A 12,487-nucleotide genomic window follows, 5' to 3' on the forward strand; every position below is an offset into this window, starting at 1 on the left:
CGCTGAGGAGTGAAAACTGTGCAGCCCCACCCTTGCTTTCTAGACCTGTAGGATTACATTGGTATTACCTGATGTTGCTAACTCCTCTTGTCAAAGCTCTCCTGCTCAAAGGCTAGAGATCTGGATATTCTTTTGAATCTTGAGCAGTCGACAATTCTGTGGGAACTTGACCTGGTGAGCAGTCTTACTCAAGCCCACAGTCTCATTTTCTTGGTCATTTTTATGTGTGTGTGCCTGAACATCAAACATCATTGGCATTAAGTACATAAAAATAGTTATTCAGGGATGAACATTTGATATAGAGGTTAACACCCTGCATATCAGAGTACATGGGTTTGGATCCCAGCAAGAGTATTATTTGAGTATCACTATCACCCAGCTACAGAACTTTTTTTTTTTTTTGGCAGAGAGAAGCACAGAGACAGGTAGAGAAAGATCTGGGAGCTTACCCCAAGTCTCCCATTTGGGGACAGGAACCCATGATAAATCACTTGCCATTACCACTGCCCCCAGCGTTAATAGGAACAGGAAACTGGAGTCAGGAGCTAGAGTCGGGTGTCAAACCCTTGCACTCCAATATGAGATGCAGTGTCTTAACCACTAACACTGGCCCCCTTTAGAACTTCTTTTTTTTTTTTTTTTTTTAAGCTTTTCAACACGATTTTATTTATCCATTAGTGATCACTGAGTTGTTCCTCTTATCTGTTGTGAATAATGCTACATTAGTGTACAAATATTTACTCAAGTCCCTGCTTTGACTTCTTGTGGGAATATACCCAGAAGTGGAATTACTGAATCATATAGTAATTTAATGCTTAATTTTTTTGAGAGACCACCATAATGTATTGCACATCAGATGCTTACAGTAATGCACCCAGAATACAGTTTCTCCATATCTTCATAATTTTTGTAATTTTCTAGTTTTTGTTTTTTTAATTAGCTGACCTATTTGATGTGAAGATACCCCTTTAAGGTTTTGATTTGCATTTTCTTAATGACTAGTAATGGTGAGCATCTTTTTGTGTGCTTATTGACCATGTGTATAGCTCTTCTGTATATCTTCTTTTGGGAAAATTTGTATTTAATTGCTTTGTTCTTTTTCTTTTTAATTACTTTATTTGAAAATTAGAAAAAGGAAAAGAGAGATTTTCATTCTCTAGTTCACTCCCTAAATGGCCACAATAGCCAGGACTGGGCCAGGTCAAAGCCAGGAGCCAGGAAATCAATCCAGGTTTCCTATGTGGGTGGTGGGGACCCAAATATTTGAGCCATCACCAGTGTCTCTCAGGGTGTGGGTGTGCTGGATTGGGAGTATAGCTGGCACTCAAACTCAGGTACCCAATAATGGATGTTGGTGTCCTAAGTAGTGTCTTAAGTGCTGTACCAAATGCCCTCCCCATTTGCTCATTTTTCAGTTGAGTTCTTTGGGGTAGGACTTTTTTCTTCTTTTGTTGTAGGAATTCTTTAGAGAGAGATGTTACATTTCCCAAATGGATGTAAGAGCCAGGTATCTTAATACACTTGTTTTCAGTTTTGACTTAGTCTAATTTGTCTAACTTTTTGTTTCCTGTGCTTTTGGTGTTCTAGGTCATTCTCAACTGTTCAGCCCTTCCTTGCCTCCTCCACCTACTGAGCAGCCCCAAGGAGTCAATCCGGAAGGAAGCTTGCTGGACCATTTCAAATATTACTGCTGGCAATAGGGCTCAAATACAGGTAGAACAGGCAGAGGAGTTGAGGGATGTGGGCAAGCATGGGAACATGGGAGGTTGTGAGACATTTTCCAGAAAGAATGTGTTTTTCCTTAAAAATTGGGGTTAGTGTGTGCTACTGTTCTGAGATTCTGTGTAGCCAAAGTTGGGTTTCTCTATAGCCTGTTACTTGTGGGAAAAATCAAGGCGAGCCCCAAGTAGAGGGAAGGATACATAAGTCTTAGCTGATTTTGTGGCTGAATTAGCTTTCTCCTGAAGTAACTTTCTTCCTCCATCTCCTGCCCCCAATCTCTCTCAGGCTGTCATAGATGCAAATATCTTCCCTGTGTTGATTGAAATCCTTCAGAAAGCAGAGTTCCGAACAAGAAAAGAGGCTGCCTGGGCCATCACCAATGCCACGTCAGGAGGAACCCCTGAGCAGATCAGGTATCACATTCTTTTTTAAAAATTTATCTTTAAAGATATATTTATTTATTTGAAAGAGAGATTCCCATCTGCTAGATCAATCCCCAAATAGTGGTAATAACCAGGGCTGGGCCAGACCAAAGCCAGAAACTAAGAGCTTCATTTGGGTCTCTCACGTGGTTGTAGAGGTCCAGCTACTTGGGCCATCTTCCACTGCTCTCCTGGGTGAACTAGCAGAGAGCTGGATCAGACATGGAACAGCCAGGACTCCAACCGGCGCCCATAATGGGATGTTGCTGCTGCAGGTGGCTGTTTAACCCACTGTCCCACAGCACCGGCCCCTACGACATTCCTTTCCCATTGTCTTGAATGAGATATGCCGTCTTTTGCTCCTAGTTTAAATATGACTTCCAAACTGCTTTTGCTGGAATAAATCTACCTCTTAGTATTGGTTATGCTGTATAGCGACACTGGATTCTGGAATAGATTCCTTTAGTCTGTGTTTTGTTGTACCTTATTTCCTTCCTGGAGCACAGAAATCTATGATGCAAGCATCCATCTCCCTATCCTCTAGAGAACTGAAGTCTATGTAATTGTCAATTAGCCTTAAAAAGGAAGGGGAACTTTGCTGTGTCTCACAGCAGTTTCTTTTTTTTTTTTTTTTTTTTTTTTTTTTTTTTTTTTGACAGGCAGAGTGGACAGTGAGAGAGAGAGAGAGAGAGACAGAGAGAAAGGTCTTCCTTTGCCGTTGGTTCACCCTCTAATGGCCGCCGCGGTAGCGCGCTGCGGCCGGCGCACCGCGCTGTTCCGATGGCAGGAGCCAGGTGCTTATCCTGGTCTCCCATGGGGTGCAGAGCCCAAACACTTGGGCCATCCTCCACTGCACTCCCTGGCCACAGCAGAGAGCTGGCCTGGAAGAGGGGCAACCGGGACAGGATCGGTGCCCCGACCGGGACTAGAACCCGGTGTGCCGGCGCCGCAAGGCGGAGGATTAGCCTGTTGAGCCACGGCGCCGGCCTCAAAGCAGTTTCTTTAGGAAATCATTTTTGTGAATAACACCTGAGAGAAGCAAATAGCAAGCTGTTTTATGTGTGTGAACTTTTAGTTTCCATTCTCTGAGCCTTAGTAGGAGCAGTAGATAGTTAGATAAGTGTCTATTCTGCCTGTAGCCTACTAACAGTAGTATGTCAGTGTATATAAAACCTTATATACAAAGGATTAAATGAGTAAAGCATTGAAGGATAAGTAGAGGACTGCAAAAGGCCTTTTAGATGATACTAACAGAAGTAAAGGTATAAGAATGAGAAACCTGGAGACCTTTACAAGTTTGCCTAGAATAAGTGTTCTTAGAAAGGAACAATGGGAAGCAGAGCCAGAAAAAAAGGTAGAAGCCACATTGTAGAAAAGTCTGTTGTACCACAGGACTTGGACTTCAGGGAAATGGGAAGCCCATGAAAACTTTTAAACAGGGAAATGCTGTGTTCAGAGTGGTAATGTTACAGCTGTGGTGACCTTAGCAACAAGGAAGAAGAATCTGGTAGTTTCCACCTGTGAGATAAACTGGACCAGCAGAGAAGATGGAGCGATTAGGATAGGCAGTGGAGAGACTGGGATAGGCAGTGGATAGGTGTTTATCAAGTCTCGGTAAGAATTGATTGCTGGGAGTGTTGGCATGTATAAGGGGACCCATAGGCCAAGGCACTTGCCCTATATTAAATTATAACTTATGTGGTCTCTGGCCCCTAGATATCTGGTCTCATTGGGCTGCATCAAACCTCTGTGTGACTTGCTGACCGTGATGGATTCAAAGATTGTGCAAGTGGCCCTCAATGGACTGGAGAACATCCTGCGGCTTGGAGAGCAGGAGGGCAAACGCAGCGGCTCAGGAGTCAATCCCTACTGTGGTCTCATCGAGGAAGCCTATGGTATGTGCCCTTTCTTCAGCCTCACCTGTGCCTTGCGTACTTCAAACCTTGGGACTTCAGGCCTCCGGAACAGTATGTGAGGTGGTGTGTGTGCAAGGAGCATGGGAAGCATCTCTAGTTTCCATGAGACTTATGTCTGTGTCTCTCAAATTAGTTAAGAACCCATCTCTAGCCAAATTCTACGACCCACAGGGTTTCAAGTGTTCCATGGGAATAACTGGCCTGTAAGTAGCAGGGGTAGAGCTGAGATTTGGATTTGGGGTTGTCTTTTGAATCCAGGGTTTTATCCCACCCATTCCTTTTCCCTCTGAGGAATAATCAGTTCCCTTTCAGTTATGTTCTACCTGGTAAGTAGCTGTAGTACAGATACAAAGAATAAAACCCAGAACTGATCAGGGTCAGGAGATATGGGGGGAATGAGTTCCTATAAGAGTGCTAGACTGACTGACTCATCACTCATTTCATGAGCTTACAATTTGCTGGCTCACGTAGCTTGTTTAAAGCAGAATCAGGACTAGAATTTCTCATTTATAATTGACATTTTGATCTCTTTGGGGGTTCTGTAGTTTGGGTAAGAGATGTTGGCTGTCCTTTTTCAGGTCAAAAAGAGTGATCTGGTTATATTACCTGTGTTTGTAAATGCTAACATACCTCAAGGAAGGAAAAACAGGAAATGCTTCAGGGACCTATAGGAAAGCACTCACACTGCACTCTCTCTCTTTTCTGTCACCATAGGCTTGGATAAAATTGAGTTTCTCCAGAGCCATGAGAACCAAGAGATCTACCAGAAGGCCTTCGACCTCATCGAGCACTACTTCGGTGTAGAAGACGATGATAGCAGCCTGGCTCCCCAAGTGGATGAAACGCAACAGCAGTTCATCTTCCAGCAGCCTGAGGCCCCCATGGAGGGCTTCCAGCTATAATGTCTGCCTCCGGGGAGGGGAAGGGCTGGGGAGCATCACCAGTCAGCAGAAGAGCAGCCCTTTGGTGGGCGGGGAGCCAGCCCCCCACTGTCAGCTACCACACACCTCTGCTGTCCTGGAGACTGTGCTCTCGACCTGCTCCGCCCCTTCCCTGGAGGGGACACCCTCTGGACACACAGAACCATCTGAGGCTCACATTTGGGTTTTGTGACAAGAAGGGGACGTGTTGGGTTTTCTTCCTTACACTATATTTTGGCTGCACACATGTCTTTAACCCAGGAGCCCAGGGGTAGACAAAGGAGGACTGAGGTAATCAATTTGCACCTTTTTTTATTTTTATTTTTTCTTTTTTTCTTTAATGGTGACATCCTTCCCTTTTATCTTCCTTCATCCTTCCCAGTCGTCTGCCCTGATTGTGTAACTCTTATCTTGGGTACTTGAGCAGATGGAATATTCCAGAGGTGGGAGGTGGGAGGGCAGGGGAGGGGAGAAATCCAAACAAAGTGTTCTTGCTCAGACGGAATATTAATCTTGTATGCTTGGATTGAGTTATTTAATTTTTTTCTTTTGCACATTTTTTCTTGTATTAAGATTGCTCTTCCCAAGAGCCATGAGTTCCTCATTTTAGGAATCCCAGCTGCCAGCAATTTCTGGGACTAGAGGTTGATGGGGAGGCCACCATGAGACAGAGGCCTCCCCCTCCCTCTGACCCTTTGCCCAGATCTCTTTAGTTTGGGAGATCCCCCTCGCTCTCCTGGGGTCCCTGTCCCCATGGAGGGAGTGGAGGAGCACAGGCCTTTAGTCGGGGCTTCCCCATGTGTAGCTACTGATCCCATGTTTCCTATCCACCTTCCAAATGGTGCGACCCAACTTCATGTGTTTACTTGAAAATTCCCCTCGGAGTAGAATGAACCTCCGAGGTGGCTGTATTTTCTCCTGAGCTCAAGACGGGGCAGCAGTCCCTCCTTCTCCTGAGGAGAAGGTCCTTGCTCTGGGGACCTACAGGTTGCAGAGAGGAGGTTGGAGTGAGAGTGTCATGTATTGGGGTAGTCAGGGATCCCTGCCTTTGGCCTTTCTTCTTCCTCTTCCATAGTTGGATCATGTATATTTTACTTCCAAAGGAGAGAATGTCAAAAAGTTCTGTATTTTTTTATATTCTATATATTAGGTAGGTCAATCTTAATTGGTCTCAAAAGGAAGAGCTGTCTATAATTTCTGTAATTAGGACACTGTGAGGAAGACCAACAAGGGATGTGGAAGCTCCCTCACTCAGGAGGCCTGAGCTTGGTCCTTTTCCTCTCTGCCTGGATTCTGGGCCGCCACCTGGGACCAACCCTCAGCTCTGGAACCTTTGTAAAGCAAGTCAGCTGGGTCTGATTGTACCTGTAGGGAGCGAGATGGCCTCAGGGCCTCATGAAGTCTATCACTCTAGTCCCCATCCTGCCAGAGAGCAGTCTGCTTTCCCAAATCCAATCTCAAAGGCTGTTGTCCACATACATTATCCTGCATGGCTGCCTCTCCTATTATCACAGAAACCCAGCAGCCAGAATAACTTTGAGAACTTCTGGTATCTTTCCTGTACGGGATCCTTGTACCTGGTTTGGGTTTTCCCTTCCTCATGATAATTAGAATCCAAATGCCTTTCTTTTTGAATAAAGGTAGTGGAGTGATACTACAAGTTGTTGGGGTGTGGGGTGGAAGACGTTGTGAGTTAAGTGTAGACTTGTTAGGAGCTAAAGGCATAGTCTGTGCCACCTCCCCAGTGTGATCAGTCAGGGGTGTCCTGTCCCAGGCTGTACTTTTCTTTCCCCCAGAAACAGTGTCATTCTTGATCCCGCTCCTGTGCACTCCCTTGAGCTCAGGTGAAACCCATGCCCCTATGCTTAGATAAGATCTCAAGTTTCAAGGGCTTATTAGCACCTTTGGTCTTAAATTTGCCCTCTCTTCCTAGTGTTGAGGTTTCAGTTCGAGCCATTTTCTGGGTAAAGGTGGTTTGGGGCGGGCAGTTGCCAGTGAAAAATCCCACCAAACTGTGCTGCCTTGGTGAATCAGGTGCCATTCATCAGTGGGAGACTGCCAACCCCCAATCTTCCAGGAAACCAAGGGGCAGGAGCTTTCGCACTTGACCTACTGATCCACTACAGAATTACTCTACAGTTCAAATAAAAGTACCCCTGTCCCCACATCATCCTTGCCCAAAAGGAAGAGCAACTTGGAAGTATCTACCTTGTACATTTCAGGCAACAGTTAAGTTCCTGACATTTAATTCTTAGTGTGAAACATATACATCCTGTTTTACCAACTGCTCCTCCAAGATACACTTTGACTTCAGATCTGGGTCCTGTACCAAATGGAAGACTGTTAGTCACCTGGCTACTGCTTAAAGCACGTTTTCTCTAAGGGCTCCAAAGGCTAAATGCTACTGATGGCACAGTGTGGGGACATATTTCTCATCAGAGAAGGGGACCTCTAGGAGCTTCTCTTTGGGTCTTCTCCAGAGCATGTTTCCCTGTTATCTCCTCAAACCCGCTTTTGGTCCACAGATGAAGTTCCTGCAGCCCACTGTGAGCTCATCTTTTGTGTCTCCACCTCTCCTTTGGCCATCTTAAGAGCCAGTCTTCATGAGCAGCTCCCTTCTGGAACCAGGTCCTGGGTTGAAAGCTTTGTGATCGGTTTCTGAGTGCTTGCTGCCAGGAGAGGGGCCTGCTGACCTGCTGCAGGGAATAGCCCAGGTCAAGGCACATTTTTAGAATCCTCATTTCTTGGCCTGTGGCCCATTTATTCACTTAAGATTTCTGAAGGGGTAGCGGTATCTAGGCATCGCTTAAGAGGACAGCAGGCCTTTTTCTTAGCTAACATTTTCTAGTACTCTTTTAAACAGTGCCAGCTATTTATTGCCAGCCCCTATAGGCATCTTCTCAAGTCCCAACAGGGTTTCTGGTCTCAGAGACATACCTTCGTTTCCCAGCTGTTCCCACTGAGTGACTGCCTGGCTTTGATGTTAGCTGCAGTCTTTTGGTAAAACCACATGGATTTCACCCTCAGGTGGCCAGCTGGTTACTTGGGTCAGTGGGCACAAATGACCCCTCCAAGGAGCCTATGTTGATGATCTCAGCTTTCTGGGACCTTTGGGGTATTCCCCCTTACCTAGAATCCTTAGCTCTACCACATTGACTCTCTGCCCTGGAGCCTGCTTTCCAGGATCCCTACACAGATTCTAACTGCTGTTGCATCTATTTGAGGGAAAGAAGAAGACGACTGTATTCCTCTCAAGCCAAACCAGTTAAAATGAAAACCGTCTAGTGGGTTCAGCTGTATTTCTGTTTTCTCATGTCTACCTGCTGTTTCTAGCAAAGCTTTTTCTAGCAAGCTAGTAGAGAAGAGGAAAGCCTCGCGATACTAATCTCCTCACCCCACGGGCCCCTCTCTGAAGGCCACAGCTCTTGTTCAGGCTTCATCTCTTCTCCCCTAGACTCGGCGCAGCTTGGTATCCATCATCTTGGTTGTTCCTCAGTGGATTCATCTTGTAGACTGATTCTGGGTTCTCAGTTGAAGGCAGGGATCAGTTTCTGTGGGTCCCTACAGACATCCCTGGACCAGGAAGAAGGTTAGACTAGCTGGGATCCTCAGAAGTATGCGTATCTGTTTCCTGGCAGGGGGGAAGGGCACAATTCAAACCGCAGGAGATGCTCATGACCAGCGGCCACATGTTTCGGCAGTACTACCTGGAAGTGAGTATGAGACACAGGTTGCTCAGAGTAGGTTTCTTTTCTTTTTTTTTTTTAATTTTTGACAGGCAGAGTGGACAGTGAGAGAGAGAGACAGAGAGAAAGGTCTTCCTTTGCCGTTGGTTCACCCTCCAATGGCTGCTGAGGCTGGCGTGCTGCGGCCAGCGCACCGCATTGATCCGATGGCAGGTGCCAGGTGCTTCTCCTGGTCTCCCATGGGGTGCAGGGCCCAAGCACTTGGGCCATCCTCCACTGCACTCCCTGGCCACAGCAGAGAGCTGGCCTGGAAGAGGGGCAACCGGGACAGAATCCGGTGCCCCGACCGGGACTAGAACCTGGTGTGCCAGCGCCGCTAGGCGGAGGATTAGCCTATTGAGCCACGGCGCCGGCCCAGAGTAGGTTTCTTCCACAGCCATTTAGGCTTGTACTTTCTTGACCAGCCTTGTCCAGCTTTTTTTTTCTTTGTTAGTTTTTAGGTTCCGTTTGTTAAGCCAGCAAGCTGAGAATTTGGCCCTGTAGTGATCCACGTGGTGAGTACTAGCTGTTCCTTAGCCAGGGCTTTGATGAGTGATTCAGTTATCCCATTGTCCATCCTCTAGACCCACTCCCAAATAAAGACCATGGCAAGGGAAGAATTTGAGGTCAAAACCAACCTAATCTGTGAATTGAAGCTGTTTCTTTTCCTCTGAGAGGCTATGGGCTATGTGCAGGAGCAAAACTGGCTATGAGTTAGGAGAGGCAGTGTTAAATTTTGGGTCCAGAGCAACCTAAGGGAAAAAGGGTTGTGTACTGTGTCTTCAGTGGGTTAGGGCATACCCAGCTACTTCTGGCCTGCCTGATATAGGGTATCCACATTAGCTCATGTCCAAACCCCTCTGCCAAATGCTAATCTGCTCTCCTAGTAGGTCCAGTTTCAGCCCTTGGGTTTCGTAGGAGAGAACTGTATGTCATGCCCTGGGAGCCAGGAAAGAAGTCAGAGCTCAGAATGCTCAGACTGGCTGGGAGCCTGTTGACTTCAGAGAATGCCTTCCAGGAGTCTGCACGTATGCGAAACCTTAGGCCATGGATTTGTGTACTGGCTTTTTTTAGCCAGCTTTTGTGAGAACTCCTTTAAGCTTTTAAGGAAGGGAAGGGGTGTGAGGTCCCAACTACCTAACAGACTGGATATTTCCCAAGAACAGCTTGGGTTTCCTGTTAAGGACCCTAGGAAGATAAATCAAATCCTTTTCTTTCTTTCTGAATTCATTTGCTTTTATTTTTCTAAGAACTATAAACTCTGGCTATTTTCCGTATTCTCAGGGCCCCTGGGTAGAGAGACAAAGCTTGATGATTTCAGAGCAGACATAGGCCAAGAAACCATGGCATTGAGTGTGCTGAGTCCAGACAAATGATATTTATATACACATCCAAATTTGAAGAGAAAATGTATTTCTTTAGGTTTCAAACACTGTAATAGATGTAAAGCAAAAATAAAAACCTGTTGCAAAGTTCTAAATAGTCTTCTTTGGTTGGGGGGATGACAGACTTCAGTTTTTGGAAATGTATGAGAGGATACTGAAACTTGTAGCTTAACAATAGAAATAAGAACTAAATCAGTTCTTGCCATAAATGTTTTGTAAAATTGACTTTATTGAAATGTAGTTGACATACAGTGAATTGTGCATATTTTAAGTGTACAATTTTATAACTTGAGATATAATATGCACCCACAAAACCACCAAAATAAAGGTAGGAAATATAAATAAACCCATTGCTTCCACATGCGCCTTGGGGAGCCCTCTTTCCTGTCCCACCCCAGCAACAACTGATAAAGATTTTTGTTATTATTTATTTGAAGGGCAGAGAGACAGATGTCCCATGGCTGACTCACTGCCTAAATGCCCACAACAGCCAGGCCTGGGCCAGGCCAGAGCCAGAGCCAGAAACTCAATCCAGGTCTCCCCGTGGTGGCAGGAATCCAGCCACTTGAGCCATCACCTGCTGTCCCTGGGGAGCTGGAATTGGAACTGAGGTCCTTTGATTAAGCAATGTGCACATACCAAGTGGTGCCTTGATAATTTTGCCAAATGGCTGCTCCAAGTGTGCCTAAAAGGTTTTGACCACTCCAGATTCAGCACCTCTTCACAATCCATTGCGTCTGCTGAGGTTAAATAGTTCACAAATAACACTTTCAGTTTAGGTCAATTCCTAAAGCAAAACTTAGGAATTTTTTGGACAAGCAATCAAAAATTGATTGAACCCACAAGGAAGGTTTTGGTTGGCAGTATAAAGTTTTAATTGGTTGCCAATATTTTAAAAATGCACTTTTAAAATAACTATCTGGAACCATGAGGCCTGAGTTTCTGCTTGGCAATGATCTGCAAGAGCTGCTCTCTAGTACACGCACATCACTGCCAGTTACCCCCAAGTCTAGTAGGTGATAATTTATAGCAAAGCAAAAGGTAACTTTTTTTAAAAGATTGATTTATTTGGAGCCAGCGCTGTGGTGCAGTGGGTTAATGCCCTGGCCTGAAGCTCCGGCATCCCATATGGGCACCAGTTCGAGTCTTGGCTGCTCCACAATCTGATCCAGCTCTCTGCTGTGGCCTGGGAAAGCAGTAGAGGATGGCCCAAGTCCTTGGGCTCCTGCAGCCGTGTGGGAGACCCGGAGGAAGCTCCTGGCTCCTGGCTTTGGATCGGCACAGCTCCTGCCATTGTGGCCAATTGAGGAGTGAACAAAGAGAGAGAAAGGGAGGGAGGGAATGAGAGGCAGAGTTACAGATGAGAGAGGTCTTCCATCTGCTGGTTCACTCCCCAAATGGCCACTATGGCTGGAGCTGGACCAATCCAAAGTCAGGAACCAGGAGGAGCTCCATCCAGGTCTCCTAAATGGGTGCTGGGGCCCAGGAACTTGGGCCATCCACTGCTTTCCCAGGCTACTAGCAGAGGATTGGAAGAGAAGCAGTCCTGACACAAACAGGCACGCATGTGGGATGCTGGCAAAACAGGCAGAGGCTTAACCTACACCATACCACTGACCCCAGCAAAAGGTAACTTAAATCCATATTTCTATCAAATGTTCTACTCATAACTGCCTACTCATAATACCCAGCTGGCCTTTGTAAACTAGCATTGACCCTTCCTGCTACAAGCTCCACCCCCCATGCATACCTTTTCTTGGTTAAGTTCTTTATCTGCCTAGAACACTCTTCCTATGGAAATCCATCAAGGCTTGATTTATATGTTGCCTCAGGAAATTTCAAGGTTTTTTATTTATTTATTTGAGAGAGTCACAGAGAGGCAGAGGCAGAGAGAGAAGTCTTCCATCTGCTGGTTCACTCCCCAAATGGTCTCAACGGCCAGAGCTGGAGCTGATCTGGAGCCAGTTTCTTCTGGGTCTCCCATGTGGGTGCAGGGGACCAAGGACTTGGGCCATCTTTTGCTTTCCCAGGCCATGGCAGAGAACTGGATCAGAAGTGGAGCGGTTGAGACTCGTATCGGCGCCCATATGGGAAGCCGACACTGCAGACAGTGACTTTATCCACTGTGCCATAGCACTGGCCCCAATTTCTTTTTTAAGATTTGGAAAGCAGAAATTTTCTATATGCTGTGTCATTCCCCAAATGGCTACAATAGCTCAGATGGGACCAGGTTGAAGTCAAAAACCAAAAACTCTGGCTGGCGCCAGAGGCTAATCCTCCACCTTGTGGCGCCGGCACACCGAGTTCTAGTCCCGGTTGCACCTCTTCCAGGCCAGCTCTCTGCTATGGCCCGGGAGTGCAGTGGGGGATGGCCCAAGTGCTTGGGCCCTGCACCCC

General features: G+C 46.3%; 1 protein-coding gene across 5 annotated transcripts in view; it reads left to right on the forward strand.

Annotated features, from left to right (window-relative positions):
- Positions 1 to 10,431, forward strand: part of KPNA6 (karyopherin subunit alpha 6) — a 57,286-nt gene extending 46,855 nt beyond the window's left edge. For all 5 annotated transcript variants that reach the window (XM_062190849.1, XM_062190848.1, XM_062190853.1 and 2 more), the window contains 4 exons: positions 1,588 to 1,713; positions 2,008 to 2,135; positions 3,861 to 4,039; positions 4,775 to 10,431. In XM_062190849.1, coding sequence (XP_062046833.1) covers positions 1,588 to 1,713; positions 2,008 to 2,135; positions 3,861 to 4,039; positions 4,775 to 4,962 — 621 coding nt within the window. In that variant the 3' untranslated portion in view covers positions 4,963 to 10,431. The remainder of the gene's footprint in view (positions 1 to 1,587; positions 1,714 to 2,007; positions 2,136 to 3,860; positions 4,040 to 4,774) is intronic.
- Positions 10,432 to 12,487: the final 2,056 nt, after the last annotated feature.

The sequence above is a fragment of the Lepus europaeus genome, chromosome 5 (genome assembly GCF_033115175.1).
Source record: "Lepus europaeus isolate LE1 chromosome 5, mLepTim1.pri, whole genome shotgun sequence".
Classification (NCBI taxonomy): Eukaryota; Metazoa; Chordata; class Mammalia; order Lagomorpha; family Leporidae; genus Lepus; species Lepus europaeus.